Raw genomic sequence first — 12,417 nt, forward strand, 5'->3', positions numbered from 1 at the left:
TTTTCACTTGAAAGAATAGTGGCGATCTTGGGATTTTTTTCTGTTCAATTTTCAAACTGTGTAAATTTAATACACTTCATCTTCAGCATGTTTAGTGCCACTTTTGTAAGTAACCACGCCCCCGTCCAGGCCACGCCCCGTCCAGGCCACGCCCCTTCCGCTTTTTTCATCACTCGCCATTGCCATGTATGCAAATTAATTCACTTTAGTTGTACAGGTTGCAGGCGACATTGAATGTGAAAAAAGTTCTGAAACGATTTATCTTGGTCACCTATTTATATAATACAAAAAGCTGGTATTTGAACAGGGGTGTGTAGACTTTTTAGATCCACTTCATTCATTCATTCGTTCATACGTTTACATTGTTCTGTATTTAGTTAGAGCATAGTATGGACTGGGTGTTTTTTTTTTTTTGGATGAAGAGAACTCCATGTGCTTGCGAAGTACTGCGTGTTTTGTCTGTGCTCCCAGTTCTCCCTCGACGCTTTGCTCTTGTCTCTTTGTGGTTGTGTTTCAATAAATGACATCTCGGCAAACACGGAATGAGATTAAGACATGAGCCTGGGAGCGTGAGATACTTGGAGCTTAGTTTAAAGCCATGCGCTTGTGCAGTGGCAAGGAGAGTATTAATAGATTTGCTGCCGAGGTTTTAGTTCTTGAATGTTTTCAAAAAGTCGCCTTTTCTATGAAACAATCTAGCACCTAATCTAGAGGGTAAATAATCAAACCCCTCCCCCTTTTTTTTTCCAATGAATTGGGTTTCAACATTGTGCATTACGACTGACTTCAGGCCTGTTGCTCCATATCGGGCCAATTTGTCCCATTACTTAACATTTTCATAATGTGTGCAAATTGGAGAACTTTCACGTTTATTATCAACTCACGTAAATGAACGACACGGTCAATGTTTAACAGAGCGACGTTGCAGGTATGTTTAGTAGAGGTTGAGCACAAGTGTCTTCGGTCTTCGGGAGGAAACAAAAATTCAGGTGACGATTGTGAGACAGCTCCTGATCTTATGAAGCTTCCCATGGATCATTAACCACATCACGCTGACTTTGTCCACACTCTTTATTTTCTTTTCAATGTTTTCAAGCCAGGATGACATCCTCCCCCATCTTGCATAGTCAGTGTTTTCTTAAAGTTCAACCTGACACGATACTTGCCATGTGCACGCACACGCACACACACCCGCACATACACGCATATGTCTGCTCACTTCAGCAAGGTTTATGCAAACGCTGCCCCAAATTAACAGCACTGGCAAGTTTTTTTTTCTTTATCTGTCATGGTCAATGTTATCCATGACTTTTCAAATTTACTGTTTTAGAAAACAAAAAGAAAAAAAAAGGCTTCATTTGAAATTGTTATTATTATTTGCTTATAGCCCTGAACAGCAAAAAATACCAGTAATTAAAAAAAAGATTTTTTATTCAGTTTTTTTTTTTTAAACATATATCTGTGTGGGCCAGTACCAAATAGCCAATCTGCATACCAGCCACTGCAGAATGCAATCCGTCCATTGCTGTGGTGTCTATAGCACAAATATAAGGCCATCGGCTGTTCGAGGCTAACCACAGTTTGTTATTTTCACCTCTTCCTGTTCTCGCCTCCTGAGCGGTAAGCAAAATGCAATCTAAGCAGAATGTGTGTGTCCATTTCCATGAGTAAGCAGCTCAGCCCGTCAGCCCAGGAGAGTTTGGTCGACCAAAACACAGAGGGGAGGTCAGCGGCCGCCTAGCAACAGGGGGTGAGGGGAGTACAAGGAACCAGGAGGGAAGGCAGACTCTGTTTTCCTTAAAAGTGAATTACTGATAACATGTGAGGTCTTTGTGCGGAACTAGGATGAACTCAGAGGCACTATTTCCCCCACGTGCCCAGATATAAAATAGTAATATGCTATTGAATTACTTTGCAGCCACTATATACTCCTGCCATGCCAAGAAAATTCATGTAATTCATGTTAAATGCGATTGTATAGGTGATGAGACTTTTTAAAGGAAAACATATTAAGGAAATAAGTAGGCAATTTCCATTTTGTTTCATGTTGCGTACAGATGCACGATCAAGGGTTGAAGGTAATCTCTATGTGCCCACTTTGCAGTGGACAGCTTTACATCACCCATAAGTGGAGATCTTGTATTTATTTATAAACATACTTGATATTGCATACTTGCACGCTGCACTGACTCCAGCGAGTTTGTTACGTTTCCGCCATGGAGACCGCATGCCTCTCCTGTGGTGAATTTAAAGGCAATGAATGGAGCCGCTTCGATTGGCCAGGAATCAAGTCGGCTGTGTTCACTCCCACAACGGCACCAACACCCATTTTTGCACCCATCTACAAAAATGCCCAAAGAAAGAAAACTCCACCCCGGTGCACAGTTAGACCGCATTTTGTGCCAGACTTGCACTGGGCACGAAACAAGGGCCCAAGGTCTATATCTCAATTGTTATTTTACACAGCTATTGATTTCTTTTCAAAATCCATCCATCCATTTTCCGATCCCGTTATCCTCACAAAGGTCGCGGGTGTGCCGGAGCCTATCCCATCTGTCTTCGGACAGTAGACGGGGAACACCTTGAACTGGTTGCCAGCCAATCGCAGGGCACACAGACGAACAACCATTTGCGCACACGATCACACTTATGGACAATTTTGTGTTCCATTAACCTGCCATGCATGTTTTTGGAATGTGGGAAGAAACCGGAATACCCGGAGAAAACCTACGCAGGCACGGGGAGAACATGCAAACTCCACACAGGAAGGCCGGAATCGAACCCTGGACCTCTGCACTGTGAGGTCGAAAATCCAATTCAGTAATTTATCCCTTATGTAGCATTTTACGGAATCCTTTTACCAGGAGAATAATAGCACCTGATCCAGTTTCATTTATTATTTGAGTACACCCACTCGAGCGGATATTAAATTCTGTGCTTCCCTGAACAAGAGGCAGATCTAAATCTGATGAATAATGAATATCTATATTTTTCAGACACTTTCCTGGGATTGCATCTGCAGTCCGTGTTAGCACATCCTCATTTTTGCGGCTTCAGACAGCCACATTTGCCCCAGACGCAAGGAGAATTTAAGAATGTGAGCAATGTATTCATGCCCATGCGAAGCACGCAGAGGCCACACCAACCGGCATAGCTCCTTAATGGATCAGCCTTCCTCCTTCAGATGTTAAAAAAAACTCCTTTAGAATTCTCTCTACCAAGCTGAAGGTAATGGAAGTGACAGGGACACGGTCCGAAGCGCAAAAAAAACATTTACATGTCAAACACGGGTGCATCGGTATGTGTTGTCACGTCATGTCTTCAAACTAACATTGTCTGATTATTTTCCAAAGCCTTTCGAAGTACTGTGCACAACAAATAGTAACGTTAGCATTGACCTGAGAGCCGAAAAACACAAAAGGTGTCTTAACTTCCCATTATGATAAAGCTCTGAAGATGTTCAGCTGGAGTTTCCGTGACAAGGACAAAGAGGCCGTAGATTTAAAAAAAAAAAAAGTCACAAAAAGTAAGAATAACTGAAATGACCTTGTCGCAATTTACTTCCTTACCAGGAAGCCATGACTTCTTCTCTTTTCTAGATGGCAACAGGTGGATCCACCGATTTATTTAACCTTCCGCCATTTAATGCAGGAGCATTTCATTGTTTTACTTGTCTACATATATTGCTGGCATAGATAGAAGAACAGAGAACTATTTCTAATTCATAAATAATTCCCATGGCGCCCCTGATAATCTCTCACAGTGTGCCACAGCACCCTGGTTAAAAGATCGCTGACTTGAGTCAAAGGTTTTTCCCAGAATCTAAAATTGCTGCTGTATTTTTGTTTTTCCGTCCCTCATATATCAAAATGATTTATGAAAAATCTTGGCAACAACAACTAGACAAACAGAGTCGTTTTCTTTCTGCCATTCCATCTTGATTGTGGGCCTGGGAAAGCCAAGGCCGGGGCAAAAACGATGCCCTTTCGTAGGCAAACCAGTGTATACAGTATGTGTGTATTTGTGTGTATATGTGTGTGTGAGGGTGTGTTTCCAGCACAGTTTGAATAAGCCGGGGGTGAAGGGATGCAAATCCTCGATATGGAAAAGTTCAAAGCTTCGATCAAAGCCTCACTGTTTGTTTTTCACTCATTTGCCCTGTTTTGTAATTGCATGCGGGCACGTGCACGTGCGTGACCCACAAACCCGCAAAAGGAAGTTTGCATTCGCATGCACGTGTCGTGGTCTTGCAATAAAATAAGTGCTCACGGGAAGATTAGAACGATGGAAGTTGAATCGGACGCACAGAAGCATCTTTCTTTAAAATCTGCGGCATGAGTGTGTCACACTCTTTTGTTCCTTTTAATCCGGGTGAGTAAAAGAAATGTGGTCTCTACACAGAAAGTGACAAAACCTGAGTTTTGTTTTCCCCCCAACCAACTTCCTCATTTGGACTTCCAAGAAATATAATGCACAAAAGGGAAAAGCCGCTACAAACAACCTCTTTACTCCTTGGGTCAATGATTATTAACCCCAACAATACCTTAAAAGTGGGTCAGCCGCCTGATTGTGATGGTGTGGACTTACTTGGTCACTCTTATCGCGGTTTCACGGTCTAGCTCCCACCTCTCACCTCGCTCCCGGTTGGCTCAATGCGCGCTCTATTTTAGCTCCTCAAAGCCAAGCCAGGAGGAGACGAGATGTCGGGAGACTTTGGGAACTGGGTGAAAGGCTCCTCACAAGGGTCGGTGTGTAACACTTTATGGAGAAACACCTTGTTTATTTGGCTCCAATCCGGTTTGAACAGAAATTTCCTCCTGGCGGTCCCGCCGGCCCTTTGAGGTGATGACGCATGTAGCTGATGTTGATGTATGTGTGACATCACGTGCTGTGGTCGGAAACTTGTCAAGTTTGGAGAATAAGAGTGAAAAGTATTTTTTTTTGTATCACGCATGTCTACTTGTTATCATTTTAGGTGCTGGAGAGTTTTAAGATCATGGACTACAGCCTGCTGTTGGGTGTCCACGTCCTGGACCAGAACCAGAGAGAAGGGCTCGAGCAGGGCCAAGCAGGGGGCGACCGATCCAGGCCTGTGGGCCAGAGAGTTCTCTACTCCACCGCCTTGGAGTCCATCCAAGGGGACGGAAAAGCGGCTGAAGCCCTTACCACAGATGACACGTGAGTGTGGGCTCAGATGCAGAACGCACCCATTCACACCATGTAGTCTAGCCTTTCACACTTTAGGATTTAATTGCCACCACTGTCCTCATATTTACACTGGGTGCATGTTGTTTGATCAGTGCCCAAAAAAAGAAATGTCAAGTCTTGTCTAACAATGTTCTATGTCTCCAGCATGGGTGGCATCCCGGCCAAAACACACAAAGAAGAGAAACTGCTCATCTTCCTTGGCATCATAGACATTCTGCAGTCATATAGGTACAGTGGTTAGATATTATGGAATGTAATAACTGGATACAAATGCCAGCTATGCAACAGGAATTCAATAAGAAGCCATACTGTCAAGTCAGAGCATTAAGTGCAGCAAAACTCTGCCAGCAGAAGATAATTACAGTGGGGGGGGGATATATATATATATATATATATATATATATATTTTTTTTTTTCAAATATATTTTTCTGTGGTGTATTTTCATTTTTTTTTTTTCTTTTTTCAAAAAATGTTTTCTGGGGTTTCAAGGTGTGGAAAAGGTCTTGAAAATGCTGTTTATAATTTAATTCAAATGTCAAACCAAGCCCCCTTGGTGGAAATAATAATGCTCCATTTGGATTGAAACTCCCATTGAGCAGTCGGTTTATTATTCTGGTTTCTAGTTTCTAGTTTAGTCTCACGAGCAAAAATATTACAATCTCACTTCTTCTGCACCACTACAAAGCACGATAATCAACACATTAAAAAATTCGTCTCTGATAGTCACTGAAAACAGAGCATGATTATCTGATAGTTGCACTCACCAAAAGGTTAAACTTTTTTTTTTTTTTTTTGCTAAGGTACGCCCATTAAACATTTCAATTTTTGAGCAACTTTTACTTTTTTCCCCATCCACTGGTTTGTTTTATTTTTTGGGGGAGGGAAGAAGAGCATGCAGTAATGGAGAGCGAGGCCCTTTTAGCTCATAGGATGTCTGTGAATATAAAAGCGATACTTGTGGTCTCGGTGGCTTGCTGAGGTGAGATCAGCTCCAGCGGGATAAACACTCCCGACCCAATTATTTTTTAAGACAGCCCCTTAAATGTAAAACGTTACATCATCCCAAACAAGGGTGTACTTTAGCTAGAATACTAAACTATAGTTAGTGGTGCCAAAAGGGGTCCCGTCTATGATTTGATGAAATGTCAAAGAAAAACTTTTTACAGAAACCTTTGTAACAAACTGTTTTGTTTGGTCTCTCTGCAGATTCATAAAGAAGTTGGAACATTCATGGAAAGCTCTGGTGTATGATGGCGTAAGTCCATGACCTCATACTGCCTGACAGAGCAGCTTTTCTTTACTGTTTTGTTTTGTTTTTTTATTGAAAGGAGCCTTTTACTGTGTACGATCATAAAATCAACTCCGAGACATTTTTTTTCTGCCCCAGGATTCTGTGTCGGTGCACCGGCCAGGTTTCTACGCCAGCCGCTTTCTCAAGTTCATGAGCACTCGTGTCTTCAGGAAGACTCAGCGTAAGTTTGCCTTTCCTGTCACAAAATAGAGGAAGATGCTTTTTTTTTTTCTTCGTAAACGCCGTCATCTAATTGACCTGTGTGGCGGAACACTATTGTGAAATTAACCGGAGGAATAGTTCCTGGTATTGTATTTCTGATCATGTGCTTGCTTGTTCTCAGAAAAAAACGCGAGGCATTTGGCCAACGGCAAGCTGAAACCTTTTTTGTGGCATTCCATCGTAAAAATAATCTCATTTTTAGTCCAATGAATGGGTACAGTTTGTAATGTCTGGTCAGTGGACACCTGTTCAGCAACTGTTTGGGAGATATTTATGACAGTAGTTGTCGCTTGAAGTATTTTGGTTACCTCATTTGATGAAATTAGAATAGTGGCAGAATTGTCAATATTTGGCAAGTACATGTATTTCGTCCAAATGCATATTGCAGATATATAAAACCAAAAATGTCCACAATGTCTCGTCAGGTTGAATGATGTTTTTGCACCACTTCACAAAAAGGTGTTTTCCCGTCTTCCTTCAGAAGTACAACCATCAATCCGGCGATTGAACCCAGGAAGTAAAAATAGCGTTTCTAATTGCAACCCCGATGAGAGCTTTTGAAGCCGATTAATAGATTGAGCCACTCTCATGCAGAGAACACACCAGCCATAGATATATCCCGCATTATGCAACCAATCATCCGGGACCCCCCTGTGGGAACGAACGCGGCCGAAGTGACAATGTGAGAACTTAGCAAAGGTATTAGTCTGCACTTCAGTCTGATTTTTACCTCCCCCCACCCCCACCCCCACTTTTTTTTTTATTGCATTCATGTGCAGAGATTCGATTTTCCCCTTCAAAGAAGACTCGCACATCAATCCATGCTCTGAAGTCGTCCTCTCAGGAGATCCTTTCATCGCAGGTGGATGAGAAGGACGAGGGCATGAGCAGAGGGGACCGGCGGTGGGGGGCTCGCAGTCTGGCAAGTCTGGATGGACAAGGTACATTCAAAACCGTGTCATGAAAGGGGAGCAACCTTCCTGTTCTGCGCAAAGGTTATCTGGAATGATACTCATAGAGGAGCCTAATGTTTTGTCGTTTCATCATCAGTACACCCTGAGGTCGACTTTTATGGACCATGACAAGCACTTTGGTGGCCCATCAGCAGTCTCTTAATTATCCTGTAAAACCATTGTGAAGCTTGCATAAGGAGTGATTATATACTTGAATTGTGTAACATTAAATCCCCCCAAGTCATTTGAAGACACTTTTCAAGGGGAGTAGTTTAGGAACATTAAACACCTTACGGCCAACTCTAGGCAAACAACTGTTCACTTTCATATTCAAACCTATGGATAGCTTTGAGTCTATAATGAAGCTAACATGGCTGCTAATGGAGGAAGCTGGAATAGAAAAAAAGGTGAAATGACAATTTATTCTTATTATTTGTTTTAGATAAAGCCTTTCAGTAAACACACTACACAAACATAACTTCAAATTCCAGCCATTAACTAAATTCTCCAAAGCTCCACAATGGAGCGCTAGCTAGCATGTCGGTCAATACTGAGCATGACGGAAATAGCACAGTTGAATCATAAATCCTGGTTTATGCATGCATATAATAATTAATTTATACAATGTAAGACTTTTTACACTATAGCCTGTGATTCAATGCAGCCCTCCTGTGAACACTTCCATTTGCTGTCCCCTGTTGAGTGCTCATTTCCGTTGTGTGACTTTTGTGTTTCCAGCCGTGTTTGGTTCATATCAGCATCATGAGCTGGTCCCCGCCAACTCGTCCTACTTCAAGGGCTCCTCCATGGGCACGCTGTCCTCCTCCTCCGTCTTGGTCGGCGTGGACAACCAAACAGATGAAAGGTATGCCACCGTCAGGACGTCCCGATTTTGCTTTGGGCCGATGATGTCACGTCAACCATCCATTTTCTATAACGCGCTTGTAATAAATAAATTAATAAATAAATCCTCCCAGCCACAAAAACTATGCTAGTTTTCTGTTTTGCAGATATTGATAGTACTGACATACTGGGAGCTGCACACACCTCTCACTACACTAGTCACTCGTGACTGCATAAACAAGTTGCCACGTAGCGGTGGATGAGTCCAAACGTAATAATCATCATTCACCGCTAGTTGACTGGCATAGCTTCATTGCATTTGCTCCTGGTCTTATTCTGCTCTATATTACCACGCCTAATAATTATTTTGTGAATTTGGAATGACATGCAGGACATCCTGAATAATAACATTTTAAGTGAGTTGTTTTTTTGTGGGAAAAAAAATGCACAAAATGAGTCGTGAGAGTTTTGTGTAGTCTTTTAATGCGAATTTTTATGCATGGGAGCCCTTTGCCCTTGGAAAAAACAAAACCACATTTTTTTTTTTTAAATGGTTCAAATCCCTTGCTGTTGAAGGCTGTATCGTTTATACATGCACTGAGCATAAAATGTATGACGCTAGCACAGCGTCTTCTAAATAGTAGATAAGTGCTTCTTATTGTCATGGTGAGCAAAGATTAGAACACCAGCCAGGACACCTCTCATTTTTATTTGAAGAGAGGATATTGTATTGGCTGCTTCGGCTTGTCTCTGTCCCTCCACCAATGCATGTTTACCACATTTGCAAAGTGGCTAGTCAAACCCTTGCGAGCAAAAAACAACACACTTCCTCCTCTCTGTTGCTTTAATTCTCTCATGGCTGACTGCCCCGCGTGAATGTAGTTTAGTATTTTAAAACATAACACAACCAGGCCCTGGCCTTGAGGACCAGAAGGAGGTCATGTTCATGTGTGTGCAGGGGGTGCTGGTGTTTTAATAGGCGCGGTCGCACATACACATGTCACGCTCTCACGCTCTCACGCTATCGTCGCTTTTGCCTTTACGTTACACACGTCCAGTTGGCAATAAATGCGTCACAGAAGAGATGACTCAGTGCCTCCAGAATACATGAGCACTGCATAGCACTCTGTTCTATGTTTCGTCTCTGCAAGCGTCCGTGAAGGTGTCGCGGCTCTTTTACAGGGCTTGGATTACCTCACTGGGTTTTAGTGTACATCATGAAATATTCATGCACGTGTTACATCAGAGGCTACAAACTTCCTTGTGATGGGTTCACCTCTTGTCTTCGCGAGGCTACAATGCACGTTGATCCAGCAAGCCTCTTTTTGAAAAGAAGTAGAAGCTTTCTGGGAGCCATGCATGGAAAAAGGATGTAACATATTTAAGTGTAACACTTGCATATGTGAAGATTGTTACTCTTGGTAGGATGACTTTTGGAGACAAAACCATCAGTAGAGCAAAATACAATATTGGAGTGTTCAGGCTGAGCTCGTGCAAGCAAAACAACTCCTCTGCTTCCCCCTAGTGGATGAAAGTAGAGGCAACGAAGTGGAGCACAGACCTCCAAAGCATTGGACTACAAATTGTATACCTTCATATGTAGCAGTTGTCATTAATAGAAATGAAGGGGAGCAAATATGACACAAGTAGAAATGTATGTGCACCCATGGAGGGTGCACAATTTAATCCAGGTCTGCATCACATTTTAAGTGGAAATCCGGCATATTGATGAACAAACAGCCAGTAAAACCCCAAGTTCCTTCAAAAGAAAGTCTTACAAAGTTATTAAATTTTATTTTCATCACTGCTCCAAATAATTTCACTTATCTGGTCCAAATAGTATTTGAACCAGTTAAATGTAAGTGAAAAAAAAAATAAGAGGCACAATGGTCAGGAACACTACCTCAAAATAATATAGCTCTTTTTCTTAGTTGCCCGACTAATAGTTTATCGAATTATTTTTTCTGCCAAATGTTGGAATCAACGTCCACCTAAAAAAAAACAGATCAGTTGGCCCCTAATTAATATTATTTGTAAATGTGTGAACTCTTGAGGTTGAACTTTTACTTCCACAGCAGACAGGCTGACCGTGGTGCTCTCAGTCTCGTTGATCACACGCTCATAAAAAAAAGTGTTGACACAGCCGCCGACATGGCATGCGTGCTATGCACTTCTCGATATGAAAGGCGACCATTTCTTGGGTTTTAGAGAAGACGCTGGGTCCAGCTCCACATTCACACTGGAGGACAGCGCCATCTGCCTGACGTCCGAGCATAGCACCATGGACGTGGACCTGGACCGCGATGACGGATCGGTTCTCGACGTCTACTTGGTCAGTTGGGACACACAAAAGTGATGCGACGTGGCCGTATACGCTAACATTGTCCGAGAGCTAAACAAAACCCCTTTTTGTTGGGTAGGATAGCCGATACAAAATGGCCGATTCCTTCATTTACATTTCTCTACGTAAGAGCAAAGACGCTTTCGATTTGCGTTTGACTTTAAATTCTATTTTTGACGTTAAGTTAAACAAGTACAGATTATAAAAACAACACACACATATATATATATATATATATATATATATATATATACACACACATACGTTGTTGATACAGTAATACAATAGACGTTAATGCTTTTGTAAAATTATTTTTATATTTATTTTTTACATTACCTAAATTAACCAATCATTAAATGAAATAAAATGGTTAATTGTCATAATAAACTAGTAATTTTATTATTCAGGATTTATTTCAAACATTTTTGAATCTTACTATTTACATTCAACCAATCCATGAAGTCCATCATTGGTTCCAATATTCACAATTTTTTTCTTCTCATGTGTTGCAGTGAACTGAAGCTCTTCGAACCCTCCACAAGCTTAATTCTCAGCCCGTTTTGTTATGCTGCTCCTGCAGTCATGTTGCCACTTTTATTGCCAACGCGAGAGGTTGACAGTGAAGAGACGTCACCTGAATGGACATCTTGTGACGTCACACCGTGTGATGAAGACACTTTTTAAGACGTTGCGTTTCATGTATTTTATCATGACCTCCACAGCAACTTGCTACACAGCATATTTATCTCCTATATATTTTAGTCTGCTGAATACTTTCCAGCTCCGTTAGTTGCTGATCTGATGAAATGTTTACAGTGGAGCCACAGTGACAGACACAGTCTGAGATGACAGCATCCCAACTACCTGAATGCCAGGGGGAGGAAAGACAGAGGAAGACTGCACCATCTCCCGATGAAAGAAAAAAAAATTTGGAAAACTGTTAGGACTCGAATAAGAAGTGATGCATAGCAGAGTGGAGTGGCTCACACGAGCACAAACTTGGAAGAGCATAAACATGCTCTTTTCCTTCTGGACTCCTGACTGTGCTCAGTGACCTCATAGATTATTTTGATAGTTTTGTTTGTATCATAGAAGGTCTTTTCATACTGAATAATGCCTCCTCTTACAAATCATCTTGATGCGGTCTGATAACTCGTCATCAGCTATTTCCAACTCTAAATGTTGAATCACTGGATCTTGTGAGTCAATGCCATAATTTATTATATAAATCAACATTTTACCATTTGCTGAAAAGCATAAATCACATGAAGACAATGCATATTTATAGAGACCCCTCTGAATAAAGTGACTCAACAATCAGCATCGAACCTTTCCTTTTCCTCTGACAAGTTTTTTTTAAAGACCTCATTAACAAAAATACTGGTCTCCTGAGCAAATTTGTTTTCATAAGTGTGTATCAAACTTGTAGTGCATTGCATTAATAGAAATCCAAGAAGCTACACATTTCTGAAACAAGATGGTTTTGTCATATGTTAATAATTGATTCATTTATGTGAAGACAATAATCATGTTAAATTTTTCAAAATAACTGGGAATC

The 12,417-nt window shown here is 41.4% G+C and overlaps 1 protein-coding gene across 1 annotated transcript in view; it reads left to right on the forward strand.

The window, feature by feature from the left end:
- Positions 1-12,180, forward strand: part of pip5k1bb (phosphatidylinositol-4-phosphate 5-kinase, type I, beta b) — a 32,351-nt gene extending 20,171 nt beyond the window's left edge. Inside the window, exons 8-15 of the mRNA XM_019866995.1 lie at positions 4,976-5,178; positions 5,353-5,436; positions 6,416-6,464; positions 6,597-6,681; positions 7,502-7,663; positions 8,414-8,540; positions 10,727-10,850; positions 11,372-12,180. Coding sequence (XP_019722554.1) covers positions 4,976-5,178; positions 5,353-5,436; positions 6,416-6,464; positions 6,597-6,681; positions 7,502-7,663; positions 8,414-8,540; positions 10,727-10,850; positions 11,372-11,374 — 837 coding nt within the window. The 3' untranslated portion in view covers positions 11,375-12,180. The remainder of the gene's footprint in view (positions 1-4,975; positions 5,179-5,352; positions 5,437-6,415; positions 6,465-6,596; positions 6,682-7,501; positions 7,664-8,413; positions 8,541-10,726; positions 10,851-11,371) is intronic.
- Positions 12,181-12,417: the final 237 nt, after the last annotated feature.

The sequence above is a fragment of the Hippocampus comes genome, unplaced genomic scaffold (genome assembly GCF_001891065.2).
Source record: "Hippocampus comes isolate QL1 unplaced genomic scaffold, H_comes_QL1_v1.1 scaffold322, whole genome shotgun sequence".
NCBI classification, from domain to species: Eukaryota; Metazoa; Chordata; class Actinopteri; order Syngnathiformes; family Syngnathidae; genus Hippocampus; species Hippocampus comes.